General features: G+C 33.1%; 1 protein-coding gene across 1 annotated transcript; it reads left to right on the top strand.

Annotated features, from left to right (window-relative positions):
- Window positions 1–4324: 4324 nt before the first annotated feature.
- LOC121409013 (39S ribosomal protein L28, mitochondrial-like) lies at window positions 4325–12265 on the top strand. The gene is made up of 8 exons (XM_041600788.1): window positions 4325–4488; window positions 6291–6393; window positions 7193–7346; window positions 8055–8196; window positions 8707–8853; window positions 9362–9494; window positions 10131–10185; window positions 10776–12265. The coding sequence occupies exons 1-8, from the start codon at window positions 4372–4374 to the stop codon at window positions 10843–10845; spliced, it is 921 nt and encodes a 306-aa protein (XP_041456722.1). The 5' UTR covers window positions 4325–4371; the 3' UTR covers window positions 10846–12265.
- The last annotated feature ends 3475 nt before the right edge of the window (window positions 12266–15740 follow it).

Below are 15740 nucleotides of genomic sequence, written 5' to 3' on the forward strand. Positions count from 1 at the left end.
AAATGTTATGTCACAAAAGTATTTTTGTGTTTCATGTAGCCCTATGTTTGAAATGAAATTGGAAAGAGTTGAATTTAATTTATTTGAATTATTTGTTTGATTACACTTTGATAGCATTTGGTTAAAAATGTGATTAAAGTAATTTAACATTGTTCTTGGTCCCTTTTGTCTTATACATGTATGTGAAAAAGTCTTAGTACATCATTATAAAGCTTGTTCAATCATTTATGAAAAAGTTCATCAGTTAAAGGACTTATAGCTAATAACAACATCTTTGTTAAAGCCTGTGTATAGCTTTGGTAAAGGGTCAATAATGTGATTGATAATCGAATATCATCTAATATGACAGTCTTACTGAAGCGTAGAGACCGTTGGATATTTTTCCAACTGCACTTCTCTGAGAAAATTTCAAATATTCAAATCTTGGATATATAGCGCCCTCTCTCGGCGATGCTTGTTTTAAATTAAAAAATGGGCATTCAAGCACTTATCTTATAAATTTAGTGATTAGATATCCAAAAGTTACAGACAAAGAACATATCTTGAAAGTTTCAGCCCATTCCATGATTTGGAATAGGATTTAATTGAAAGACAAAAACACACAGATATCTTAATTTGATCGGGTGACCCGATCAAGTTAAATTTCCATGTAAAATCGCAAAATTTATCCTGTAAAACACATTTTCATTTCATATCCTCCACATCATAACTGTAATAGGGCATATCCATTCATATTAGCTAGCAATGAATTGGAATAGTGATAGGTGCATTTTGGTGGATTTACCAAAACTATACACAAGCTTTAACAAAGTCAATGTGAAATATCAAACAAAACAAAATATCTGAAGATGAACTATAGCCTGCCTGAAATCTAGTTTGTGCAAAGGAATTAGTCAAGAAGACCAACCAATTTACAACAATTTACAACATAACTCCTGACATAGTGTAATCATGCTGTCACAAGTCTGTCTGTGTAACTTTAAACCTATATTTATGTTTTAAGGTTTGAATGGAGCATATGATGCACAGATTTTGGCGTAAGTGAGTCAGTTCGTCTGACCATTTTCAGAACACTTAAAAATGTTCATAAGGTTGGATGTATCATACATGTATCTGGATGACTCTTTGACGTAAATTGCCATGGTTTGGTATTGCATATTAGATTGAGTTTCAACTAAAAAGAGTTATGATTTGATATTCATTCCTTCAATTATTATTTTACTAATTTCTGTGCAACATGTTCACACTTTTGCCAGGGCTGTAGTTGTGGCTGGTGCTTCCGAGTCACAAGGGCACTAGAGAAAACCATCTTCAAAAGACTTTGTTTAATTGCCTCAGTCCAATGTCAAGACCAAGGCTAGCAAAAAAATATGGCCTCTTGGCTGGCCTCAACTACATCTCTGACGTTTGTGATATTACCAACCATTTTAGATGTAATAGATGTATCAAATTCAAGTCTTTTTATCAGTACCGGTAATTGTTAGAGCTTACATCCCTTTTTTTGTATTTGAGTATAATCCAAAACCAAAGACAAGAAACTTGCCAATTTGAAATCTTCCATCTTTCTCACTTGCCAAGATTGATATGGTATATAGGTGTATTTGATAGAGGAGGATCATTGTTATAATTTGAGAATATGAAGATAAAGATCTCAAAAGAAATTCAAACTCTACATTTGATATAATTTTTATATTTGTATAAAATGATACCCTGCTAAATGTTTTTATTTAATTGCCTGTGTGATTATGCATGAATGCTTTATAAATTGGTGCCATGTTGAAAATGTATATTCTTTGTGCAGCAATCGTATTGAACAAAATTGAAAATTCCAATATGCACAGTATATGTAAATATGCAATTAATTCTATTTATATTTAATGATCAAACAGAATTAGTGTATTCTTGTAATGTATATAGATGTATTTTGCACTAGATACACATAGCGTTGAATATATTTTTAAGACATCATGTATATAAAAGTCATTCCATTTTTGGTCATGTATTCAATTACTGTAGGTTTATAGTAATATATTTTACATAGTAGAAAGAAGTTAAGTAGTGTAGGGTTTTTTTTTGGGGGGGGGTGGGGTGAAGATGCATAGTTTTGCAAATTTCATATATTCTAAACTCTGGTTTGAATTTAATTAGCTGTAAGATCGTGCTAAAATTAAGTAAAATCAAAATATGACAACTGTTCTTTTTCCTTTCAAAATTTAATTTTTATTTGACATTCTCTTTATACTAAAGGCATGGATGCATGTGTTAAGTGTAAAGAGAATGTTAATAAAAAATACATTTATAAATGAATTGCATAGGCCTGTATGTTACACAAATTTATCATCAAATGCAAGAGGAATCATGTGTATTTGTACTCCTCATTTTATGAGCTACCATATCAACTCGCTCATGAAGCTATTTATGAAGAAATCCAATAGGAGCCAAAGAGATAAATGATTTTTGCCAATTTATGAATGTTCAACCATTTATGTTGTATTTGTTGAAACAGATTTCAAGAATTATTTTGAATACTTGTATTCAGTGTGAATTTATTTTACCATATTACCTTTCCCTTCTGTTTTTCATTTCCCATTAACTTGTATCCTCATTTCTTTATTTATTACTTTATGATAGAGTGTTGATCAAATACTTGGGAATCTGTAACGTTCCCTCATGAGTACCAGTTTGTGTTATTTTTTCTTAAAGCTGCAAAAAAGGAAGAAATTATGACTTTGTGATGAATGATATGAAAGTTTTCTTATGAAGAAATAGTTAAATGGTCAGAATTTTTTTTCTTTTGATCTTAAATATCCTTAAACAAGCTTTCTGGGTACTGTTGCACAAATAGTTGCATTTAAATGTATCGATTTGTGCAACAGGTCTCGGCCTGGTTTATTATTGTTCTGTTGTATGCTGGAAACTTGGCAAATTAAACCAATCAATCAATCAAGTAAAGAAATATATTGCATATCAAAATTTTGTTTAAATGGTTATTTCAAAATTAATGAAAAATCTGACACAAACTGAAGTGTATGTAACTTTTATGAATTCTCTACCTTATACTTTAGATTTGTTAGTAGAGTGAGCCACCATGAATCAGGCCTGTATTATGTGAAATTTGATGTGATATGTATCAAAATCATCTATTCAGTATCCATAAGCCCATCTGTGACCAAATTTAGCCGGGGAAAAGCGTTTCAAGTCTGATAGGGGGAGCTAACCCTGGTGATGATTCGGTTTTGATATTTTTGATAAAAGCAGAAAATCTTGAGAAAAAAATATTGGCAAAGGTTTGATGAAAATCCACCAAAGAAAGTAAAAAGATTTATGGATTAAAAAAAAAACAATGTGTGATGTCATGTCAGCCCCCCCCCCCCCCCCCGCCCCCTTATATCATGCGAAATAAATTCTATGATATCAAATATTCAAATGGAACAATGATGAATGAAAAGATTTTAAAGGGTTTAAAATGAAAACCAAGTCCACATACCAGAGATATAAATTTTTGGTATGTGGACTTGGTTTTCATTTTAAACCAAGTCCACATACCAAAAATATTGGTGAAATTTTTATGAAAATCCCTCAAAGAAATCCAGAGATATAAATTTTTGGTATGTGGACTTGGTTTAAAATGAAAACCAAGTCCACATACCAAAAATTTATATCTCTGGATTTCTTTGAGGGATTTTCATAAAAATTTCACCAATATTTTTTTCTGCTTTTATTAAAACCAACTCATCACCAGGTTAATTTTTTAAAGGGAATAATTGATCAAAGAGAGAAATAAACAATATTCTAGCTGTTGTCAGATGGATTTGTTATATGATTATGAGCAAAAATGCTAAAACAGGTGTCTCAAAGTGGGTTTGCACAATTATTTTTAAATAAAGATATATGCAAAAATCAAAGAGATATATTTGTGTGTTCTTTTATTGGTTAGATTAAATTGTGTGGAGAGTAGGTGGGGCATATAGAGTATTCAGAAAGAGGGGTAGATAGAAGGGGATCAGTGAGAGAAAGAGAGAGAAACCATCCATCCACCCATCCGTCTACTGGCAGATCCCCCCCCCCCCCCCCCCCCCCCGAGAAACAAAACTAAAATTTGTAATAATGGAAAAATGCAGTTGAAACAGAAGTTTTTTTTCTTTGCTTGTCATATTATTTCTGGGACGAAATATCTAAAATTTTTGGTTGCAAACCATTTTTTTTTCATTTGGTTGTCAAAATTACCTTCGGAAAAATGTGCCCACCCCCTTTTCGAAAATCTTGGATCCGCCCCTGCGCATCCATCCATCCTTTTTTGCTGTCAAAAATTAACCAACTCTACACATGGCCTAACGTTAGCTGGCGCTGCTAGACATCAAATCGTCGAGTATGGCTTCAAGTTTCAAGAATATATCTATGAAGTACAATGTTATTGCGGAAAATCTGAAAAGAGCACCTAAGCCTAAAAATGTCACATTTCGAGGAAAGGCAAAGAAAGACCCGATGGCAAGTATTACTTTATTTTTTATTGACTTTTCAAAGAGTTGTTTGCTGCGTGCTTTATGAGCGGAGATTTAGACTACAGTCCCAGCTACTGATTATCATGTAAGGCCTAACATGCCTAATGTCAAGATTTTAAAGGTGCGTGTTTCTTATTGAACAATTGCAAATTTTCTGAAATCTTAAGGTGTGTGTGATGTATTTTGAATTTCTGAAACAATAGATAGAATTTAATTGAGGATGAATTGAATTGTGTATTTGTAATGCTGGGAGCCAGGCTGGGGAGACTACAAGGCAGTTGGTTTTCATACTTCGGAACGATAACTTGAAGTCGGATAAGAATCAATTTTATGAGAGAAAAAGAGGGATGAAAAGGTAGGAAATTCATAGAATTTATCAACATTGTATAGACCAGAACTGAATCCCACTTCAAAATATATGTTCATACCAAGAAATCAGATAGGAAATGTTTTGAGAACAAATATCTGTCATCAATCGTGAGTCATGTGCTGGAGACTGCTGTGGAAGTAGCGAGACAATCAACCAGACATAGATCTAGAACTGAGCCGAAATATTTTGCGAGTGTGACAAAAAATTGCTTGTAAAATTGATGTATGACGGGTGGTCGGTCCTAAAAAGGGGTGCAAATGAGCACATTTGAAATTGTCGTATTCGTTGATCGCCAATATTTATGTGCATAGAATCTGAGTCATCATTGTAAACATCAATGTTGATATCAATGTAAACTTGGGATCTGATCAATTTTCTGCACAAATGAGATGAGAATTAGGTAAAACTTATCAATATTTTCGCAGATATGATGCTTAGAAAATTAGATGGTCAGTAAGGGGTAAATCCATCCATACTGCTACAACTATACAAAATCATGAAATGCTTCCCTGTCCTCATTCATTTTCCTCTTATTAAGGATGGTCATTCTGCCCAAATAAGATGAGAAGCTACATGTATAAATGAAATACACAATTTTGGTCTTGCAAATATGAAAAGTAGAGCAAACTTCGCTAAATATGCCTAGCTGCAATTATTCTGTCAGACCAAGTGAATATTTATCATTTAGGAAATTTTCTTGTTTTTGTAAAAATTCACTTTTGTCAGTTGTAATTAGGATAAAATAAATGCTACATGTATTTTACAACTGAAAGGAAAAACTATGAGAAAGGGAGGGATTAAAAGCCATTAAAATTCGTTCCAATACAAGGGTGCAGTGTAGAGCTATGATGTTTTTCTGACACCTTAAACCACTCAACCACAAAAAAATTGATGGCAGATAGGATTAAGAGTTTGCTAGGCTTATTTTAAATCTCTATATTTCAGATTCTTGCCAATTTGAGGGTTGCTGGACATTTTTGCAAATTTTTCCAAGAGTAGGCCTTTAAAAAAACTCTAAATTAGGTAGGAGCAAGTAAAAAAAATGGAGTCCATCCATTAAAATGTTCAAATCCAAACTAAAAGGGTTTTTTTTGCAATAAGTCACTCATTACACACTAATAGAGGGCCCCGCAGAAATGTGCTCAAATTCAGCTTTTGAGCATCCTAGTCTGTAACAAATAAATAATGCCAAAGATTGTAATAAAACTCGGATCATAAATGATTGGAATCTAATATTTCTTGTTACAAAAATTATACATTAAAGACTTTTTTTAGTGTTTGTATATTGCATAGACTCAACACAGACAGGGTGTTGCAGACTACAAGTGCCACAAACAGTAGGTTCATTGCTCAAATCTATGTTGTGTATGTTATCTTCGATTTGCTATTCTTATGTTACCATCATGTTCTTTGTATAGGAAATATATCAAGATGGAGTAGGGTCTCGTCTTCCTCAAGCCTACTTCAAGTGGAATAGAATCGGATATGAACCATCACCCGTTCACTGGATTGATAAAGGAGGTAAAGATATTGTCTTTTTATTTGGAGGAGATAGTAGAGTGGGGAAGTATTAAGTTATCATGCTAATAATTTTTTTATGAAGGATCTTAATTTTTATGCTGCCAAATGTTTTCAGATATGTTGATATGTATCTTAATTGCTTTACTCGAGATGATTATTCTGTAAAAAAAAGAATCTCATCTTAGTTGTGGAATAATGATTATAGTGATAGCTGCAATTATAGGATGCTCTTTTTCAAGGATGTAAAGCTTACTGTAACTATTATATCCCAAGCTTTAGTAGGAGCTGCAGCTTCATAAAACCACAGTCTTCTTAGGATGTGATGCTCTGGTGTCATTTTGTGAACACAAGGAATAATGAATGTATATAAATAAAGCTGGATGTTCACTTTAAGAGAAATGCCAGTAGTTGAGAAAGGCTTTCATGAGAAAGTCTGTAAAACAAGGCTTAATTGTCAGTATATCATCGAGGATCTAGATCTGGTACAGTTACATAAACTGAACTTTGTGAAATCTTGAAATCTACGCTGAAAATGTTCACACTGAAGATCACCAACACAGATAGCGCACGTGGGACAGTGTATTATTATTGCTTTGAATGTCGGCCTGATGCTTGACCCGAATCCTGTGCTTATTTGCTAATTTCTCAGCAATTACACAATTTCTTCCAGAATCCTTTGACACATATTTTTTATTTATAAACAGACATGTTGGTGGTCATTTCATTGGATTCTTACGAACTCATTTTGATATCGTTACTACAACTGGCATTTACCTTTAAATTGTATTTTTGTTTCCAGTTGATTGGGAGAAAGACCCTGTAACTGGTGATAGGAAGAGAGTGAACCGAGTCCCAATTGATATCCACTACCCACCTGAATCTCGTATGGGATTATGGGGAGGAGAAGGATGGATAGAAGGATACAGAAAATCAAAAGGAGACAGAGGAGTAAGGTAAGGAGCTCTCAGTCATATGAGGGATAAGCACCAATTGCCTCCAGAATTATGAGAAAAAAAACACCATAAATGTTCTTTTTCTTCAATACTAATTGGGAAATGCAAGATACATGTACATACCTTAAAAAATAGCAAAATAAGTGTATGTTCCCAAATCAAGTACTTTGATTATGGGGCATAGCAAGAAAGATGAGTTGAAGTTGAATATCAATCAGTTACAAATTTGCATTTAATCAAAGGACTTATACTTGATTTTGGGACCTACGCTTGATTTGGATATGAATATAAGTTTCTCTCAATGCTCCATAAATACACTTTAGAATGAAGAAATATAGCTTCATAGCAAGTCTTCATTTTTTTTTCATCGACTTGCTGTCACAAAGTGATATTTTTCAGTGACCCTACTCATTCAATATCATAGAACTTGGATTTGCCATTGTAGATATTTATTTATTCTTTACAACATTTGAATTATAGATTAAAGATGTATATATTATCTTATTACTTTGCTGTTTTTTAGTCAACTGTTTTTGTATTGTAAACTTTATATCATAGTAAAGAAAGTTCATAATAATTTTCTGTCACTGCTCCCTGTCTTTAATGTCCCTTCTCTTCCTCTAATATTCCATCTTAAAATTTAATCCTGCTTTCTTTGACTTTATGATTTTAATTCTCTTTTTTTTCAATCTCATGAAATCATTTTAGACTAAGGAAAACCTGGAAGCCCCGAATTGCCAAGAGAAAGTTGTACAGTGAAATCCTGGATAAAAAGTTTGAGATTCAAACAACGAATCGAGTCATGGACCTCATTGATGAAGCTTATGGCTTTGATTTCTACATACTACAGGTTTGTCATCTAATAAAACAATTCAAGTCATTGCAAATTTTTCTGGTCTAGTTTTTTAAAATAATACACATGACATAGCACATATATCGCAAGTTTATACAAAAACATTATTATAAGAAAAATATGAAGCAGAGAGAAAAATCTATGAAGGGGGATACTTTTAGTTGAGTAAAGGGATAATTTGTGGAAACAGGTTATGATAGCCACTCTCAATCTACTTGAATACTAATGATATATAGCTAAAATTACAGACATTTGAGAGCAATGAATAAATAAATCGGAAATAATTATAGATGGCCACAGTTCACAGGATTGTTTGCGGTATAGTCATTGGCGTCCAGTGGCTTAAAAGGGTCTCATAATACAGAGTTATATATATTGTTTTGTATTGTGGTATTCAACTTGGGGCCCTTTTATACAGGCTTACATGTACCATGCTTTTAACAGTCAATATTTTTCTATCTAAGATGTATTAACAATTAAGATGTATCTCTATTTAAATATTTACAGACACCAGCTGAAGACTTGAATTCATTAGTAGGAATGATATTGAAGAGACATCTCTTACTACGGTTAGCCAACCCTCAAGATATGTATCCAGATGATCCACAGAAGAGAGATCAAATTTGCAATAAATATAAAAGATTTGTCATACCAGTAAGTTCTTCCTGTTACCTTATCTCATCTTTAATGTAAGATTCCTGTATTGCTACATTGGTTTAGATATATAGCAATTATGAATTATAGTTATTTATGCCCAAAGAAATAAGAATTATGATAATTTGTTGTCATGTATAAAGAAATTACACAAAATTTATTTTCGGGCATATAAAAAGGAACTACAGCGTTATACGTTGACATTCATTTTAAATAATAATTTTCTTTTCAGAGAAACCATATTTGTAGACAAAAAAGCTGGTGTCAAATTATTACGAGTGGTTGTTACTTCAGATTTATATTTGAACATATAGAACAATATATAGAACAACTAATAAATTGGTATGAACAACTAGACATCTATGTGTCCAATGGTTCTTTATTCATAACTCTTTTTTCATGGATGATTTAGCATCAACCTTTTGAAGAGATGAATGGTGGACCAAAAAAATCCTCTGGTATCAAGTTTTGACTAAAGCAATAAATGTTGTCATTCCCCTTATCACAGAAAGAAGAAGCAGAATGGGTCGGACTGACACCAGCAGAAGCGTTTGCTAAGCAGAGACAAATAGAGGCAGCAGCTAATCCAATCAGACCATTACAAGAAATCTATACTGATGAACTTATAGCCAAATATAAAGGTAATATAAGACTTTCACAAGACATTATACTGATGACATTTTAATCAAATTTAAAGGTAATTTAAGACTGTTACAAGACATGAAATAATAACAATCATCCATATTTTATTGTTCAAAGTAGAAATCAGAAATAGAAGTCCTCCAAAAGTTCATTTTGCTCAATTTGATTGTGGTGCCTGGCAGCCACTGAGCAGCACCAAATTGATGTTGCTCTAAAATATTTGGATTAATGCCAAACAGGGTAGCAGCAACTCCCCATCTTTTAACGTCTTTTGGTCTGACGCGGCCTGGGCTTGAACTCCTGACCTCCCAGTTATGAGGTGAACGCTCTAATAACTGAGCCAACACTCTTGCATACTGATTAAATTCTAAACATTTTGCAATTTCCTTTTATTTTCCCATGTAATGCTGTATGAATTCATAGAATTAGAATTTATATTAAAAATTGATATTCACATCCAAAATTATTCCCTTGACCTCTTTGATTTAAAAGTGTGTATTTTTTTTTCTACCAAATATTTTTTGCTCTCCCTTTCTATCAATATCTGTTTTATCTTTTCTGCTTTTCTCTTTCCCATCACACCCTGACTCTTCTCTCTATCCCCCCCCATCTCTCTCTCCTGCTTTCATATTCAGAACATAAAGAGAAAAGTGATGGTCTGTTCACATTCAGTAAAGAAGAAGAAGAAAAGTAAGTTGGAATCCACTCTTTCTCCCTTAGGCTTTTTAAATCTTAATATTAATCAAAGACATTATCAATACTGTATTATGTATTTGATTTAGTTTAGTACAGTGCATTGGCAAGCAAATTAAGGGTAAAGCAATATCAATATCATTTTAAATACTAAAGTATCTTTTAAAATGTGTATTTTGGGGGGTAAAATTGGTGTGAAAATTTATTGTATTTATCAAATGGTAATTCGATCCCTCATTCATACATTACTTAAACAACTCTCAGCGCTTTCATTCCTGTTCTCAACCTCGGCCTCAACGGCACAGGATATTTCAATTAAACACAACTTTCTCACCACATACATGCATGAAACATCTTGAGCGACCGTGTTAGGATCAGACAGAGAATGTAAAAAAATTAATTGAAGTTGATCTAATAATGTACCAATCATGGAAACTTCAAATTTACCCCTTTTATTAACTGTTATAAGCCTATAATCAATATTTGTTCAGCTGTAAATCTCTTTATGTAAGACCCCTAAGTTCCGGTAAGTTAATTGCATTCATTCATCACTTAAATTCAATTGTCTGTTCATTTTCTTGTAACAGAGCAAAGCCATTCCTTCAGAGGTTCTTTGGAAGTGGATCCAAGTCAAAGGATGATGGAACAAGTGTATGATGATAGTTGAAGATATCACAATGTGTATGTCTGTGTGTGGACATTGGACATTCTAGAAGGAACTATGGAACTGCTTTCCTGCCAAGCTGAATGTAGACAGAGGATTTGAGATTATACTTAGCCTGCAGTCATTGGACTGTTTTATATCTGCTTGGTCCATGAACAGATTGTCTAAAATACACCATCATGGCTCTAAACACTTGGTCTACTATCGATTTGGACTACCTGTAATTAGTGTTTGGTTCAACAATGATCAAATATAGTTCTCACTTGGTCTAACTATCTTTTGGTCTAATTTCCCCTTTTCCTACTTATTATTTTGCATTTCATCAAAATGATAACTTTGTTTATGAACAGCTCATCTAATCGCCTAGACTCGGTAGGGTTAGACCAAATGGTTAGTAAAGAACTGGTAAGACGAACTTGTCGATTTGGGATTAGACCATGTGGCATGAGACCAAATGGAAAGTAGACCAAGTGGCAATTTACCATTTGACATGCCTTCACTCTGGAACACCTACCAAAGTTCTCTCTGGACAGTTACTTCAAATTGTATGGCAATAGAATGAGAAAAGTAAGAATGTACTTGTGACAGCATCCCTTTTTGTTTTACAAGATTATATGTCCTCCATGGTACAAACAAATGAAATTATTTTCAGTAGCAACTGTGCATGTAATTACACCCCCTATTTGATGTACAAGTTCTCTACTAGTAATCCAAAAAATAGCATAATGGTTGATGTAAAGAACCCTGCTGTACCTCAATATTGTCTTTGGATAAAGCATCTTCTTCCACTAAGAATTACAAGATCATTGAGTTTGTTGCATTTTAAAAAAATCCTGTCTTTGAAAATTCATTTTTGTCTGAAACGGCTGTTTATATGACCCTAATGATATTTCAGGGAAGTGCGCATCAATAGGCTTTCATCTGAAACTGATGAATAAAAAAATTCAGGAATGGGCACTATTTTGGCAAGAAATCAAAATCTGAACATGACCAAGCATTTCTTTATATTGACCCTAATTTTCCTATTTTACTAAAAACAGCAATGATCTTGCACCTCCTCCTCATGAGGAAAATCTCACGAAGCATCTTCAATTATTTTCAATGACAAATTTACTCTCTGCCAATTAGTAAAGTTTTTTTAAACTTCCATGAAATAACTCAGAATTGTGTGACAAGATCAGTCTGGACCAATCCTTTGTACTCTTTGGTCCCATTTCATGAAAGTTTTTAATCGAAATGTTTAATAAGAGCCATCAAATTCACTGCACTGGTGAGAATTTGGTAATTGTTGTTTCATATATTTGATTACCAATAAAAGAGAGAATGCAATACATGAACATGTATGTGGTTATGGTATCCCAAATGAAAATATTTTTCTTGACATGGTAAGCAATAAATATAACAAACATTACATATTAATGAAAGATTGTTGTTAATGTATTTCTTTTATTTCATAATTTGTCTTTCCATAATCATACATACATTTTAAATATACCAATGTACTGGGCACATATTGCCTTCTTTAAGACAAAAAATCCCCTACATTTATAAGATAGCATACAAATGTGTAGTATTACATTACAGGGCCTGCTATAATTTTCAACTACGTAATATCTCTGGTTCTAGCTCTTTATACATCTATTGTATAAAAGTTTATAATAATATCCCTGCTATGACAATGCATTTTCATTGTAAGAGGGAGCTTGCTGAACCTAGTTTGCACTGAAGCTTTTTGCATAAGAAATAGGTGACTAAGCAATAATTTTGTGAAAATTTAATGTGTTGACTATCAAACAGGTCACATTCAAATATAGAACATATGAAAAAATATAAGTGATGATGATGGTGGTGGTGATGGTGCTAATGGTGATGATGATGATGGTTATGACGATGGTGGGTGATGGTGATGATGGTGATGACGATGATGATGACGGCGATAATGATGATTATGATATTTATTAAGTTCTTGTATAGGCTGTGCATATCATATACCTGTTAATGTCTATTAATGAACGCACATATAATAATCAATATTCTCAGCAAGTTCTCAGTCAGGTTAATTTAAAGCCCACTCTTTAAAGGAGCACTTGCTTTTAATACTCATATACCCTGTACATACGAAAACCGATTGACGTCATTCATACTTAATGTGTTTTACAATAGAGATACAAATTTTTGGCTTCATGCTGTGTAGCTTATCCTGTAAAATAAGTTGTAAAAAATGCAACAAATTATCAAAAGGGTTTAAAAAAATCAATTGCAGTAAAGTAAAAACTGGCAAGGGACAAGGCTACCACATTTTTGGATACAACCTACAAGCATATGGAGTCATTGCATACACAATACTGAGCTAGAGTTGCTACAATGCTTCTTGAAACCATCTATGGCAGAATGAGACATAAAAGAATTACACAAATATTTCTAAATCTGAAATTCTTGGTAATACAAATACCAATGTTAATTTTTAAGGCCTATCCCTTCAATAAAAAATTTGAGTGACTATTTATATAATATTGACTGGCCTTGAGGGGAACATCAAATATATTGCCAGCAAATGAATCATATTGGCCCGAGTCTTTAGACAAGGGCAATATGGGTCATTTAAGGGCAATATATTTGATGTTCCCCGAAAGAAGAGCCAGTCAATATTTTTATTATCATCCAAATCAGATATCTAGAGCAAAAATCATAATAATGGGGATATTTCTTTTAAAAATAGAGTTCTATTGTGTCATGTTAATATCGGTCTAGGCTCTGCACTTTACCATTATGACGTACTTGCAAGCGCTTGGATTCAGCGTTGTCTTTATTATGACGTATATTGTTGGTGGGCGGATCCTTATGAAGCGTATCTCTTTATACGCATCCACAAATGCCCGGATGTGAGACCAGGGAAAATACAAAGGTATATTTTGCTTCGTCTCTGCATGCAAAGTAAATACGCGCATTGAGACCGAGGAAAATACAAACAATATACCTACCCTTCCCGATATTCAGAAAATGTAGGGCAATACGGTTTTGTAAATGACCAGCTCAGATGTCTGATACGGGTGATAATTAAAAGTACACCTTTCCGTAAAACAACTTTGAATAAAATACCATTTCAATGATACCTGCTATATTTTTACCTTGAAAATATACTTCAGGAAGGGAGCAGTTTGCATCACGTTAATAACATACAAGTTAGGATATGTTTTCTTTTTTTCTTACATGAACTCACTAAGAATTGTCTCATTTTTTCTCAATAAGATAATATTAATAATGAAAATAATAAGTATTTTAGCATACTCTCAGCAAATTAGCCACACTGGCAATCTACACTAAAAGTGGGTGTTATATCTTAGTATTTACCCCCTCCCCCTCCTTATCCTATCCCATTGGATTACATGTATATCAATAAACATGTACATATAACAAATCATTGTTGTTACTAAATACTATCTTACAGCAACTTTTTGGTTGTTATTACATTAAAAAATATGCATATTTCAGCCACATACAAAGAGTTACATATTAATAAGCACCTTAACTTGGTGGGCATGTTTAAAGGCAATAATACAAAATAGAGATATTAACCCTTTGTAGACTGTATGATTATAAATAAATTTCCCATAGATCCAGCCAGCATATATTCAATCTCACTCTCCATTGGCTTAAAATTATTTTTATCTTCATTTTCTCAAAAGGCTTTCAAATTCATCAAACTTAGGATTCCCTCTTTAAAGAGATCACGAGTTCACCCTTGTAAAAAACAATCTTCATCATTTCAACAAATAAAGAGTAAAAGGATTTGTACTTATGACTATATCATATCTTTGATTTATCTTAATTGATTAAATACAAATGAGTACATTATGATGTATTTATTTACAAATGATTGGAATGCAAAAAGAATTTAAATGATAGTATGTATACCACTTCCTGCATACCCTGTGGCAGAATTAGCAAAAAAATATGATAACATTATGAAGGAATTTGAATTGTAGTATTGGTAGAATTGGTAGAATTACAACCCTATAGAACCCAAATCCTGTGTTCACTAAATGTTTAACATATGAAGCATCAAAGTAAACTACAAGGAAAAAACAAGTGAAAATGAATGAAATACAAGGCATAAGCGATGTGGTGTCTCGCCCACTTGTGGAAGTAACCAGAAATATTGTGACTTGCAAGGGCATGCAACAGAATTGTATCAAAAGTTCATTGTAAAATAAAAGGGATGGAATAACACTTGTCATAAGGGTCTTGCATGTAAACTTTAATGTTGACCTCAAAATGACCTTTGACCTTACCATGTGACCTCCGAACACATGCATGTCTCCTAAGTACAGCTAAAACCCAAGTTTGGTTCAAAAGTGACTTACAGTGACCTCAAAATGACCTTTGATCTTGGTCATGTGACCTGAAACTCTGGCAGGATGTTCAGTAATACTTGATTAACCTTATGTCCAAGTTTCATGAACTAAGTCCATATACTTTCTAAGTTATGATGACATTTCAAAAACTTAACCTTGGTTTAGATTTCAATGTTGACGATGCCGTCGGAAAAGCGGAGCCTATAGCAGAGCTGCCAACCTGAACAAGAACATTTCAGTATTTTCAAGGCTGAAAATCAGTATTTTGGTGAGGAAATTAGTATTTTCACAGGAATACCATGGAACAACATATTAACTGAAACTTTAGAAATCAGTATTTTGCATGAAACCATCAGTATTCTTCTCTATTTTCAGTACTAAATACGGAAAATCAGTACTACTTGGCAGCTCTGCTATAGCCCCGCTCTGCTTTGCAGGGGAGACAAAAATGTATACTTTGGTAACATTCAATCCCCATTACTTTCAAATGATTTTATGACATTGCACTTGTCTACTCAATTCAACCTCGTTCA

This window comes from Lytechinus variegatus, chromosome 1, assembly GCF_018143015.1.
Source record: "Lytechinus variegatus isolate NC3 chromosome 1, Lvar_3.0, whole genome shotgun sequence".
Taxonomy (NCBI): Eukaryota; Metazoa; Echinodermata; class Echinoidea; order Temnopleuroida; family Toxopneustidae; genus Lytechinus; species Lytechinus variegatus.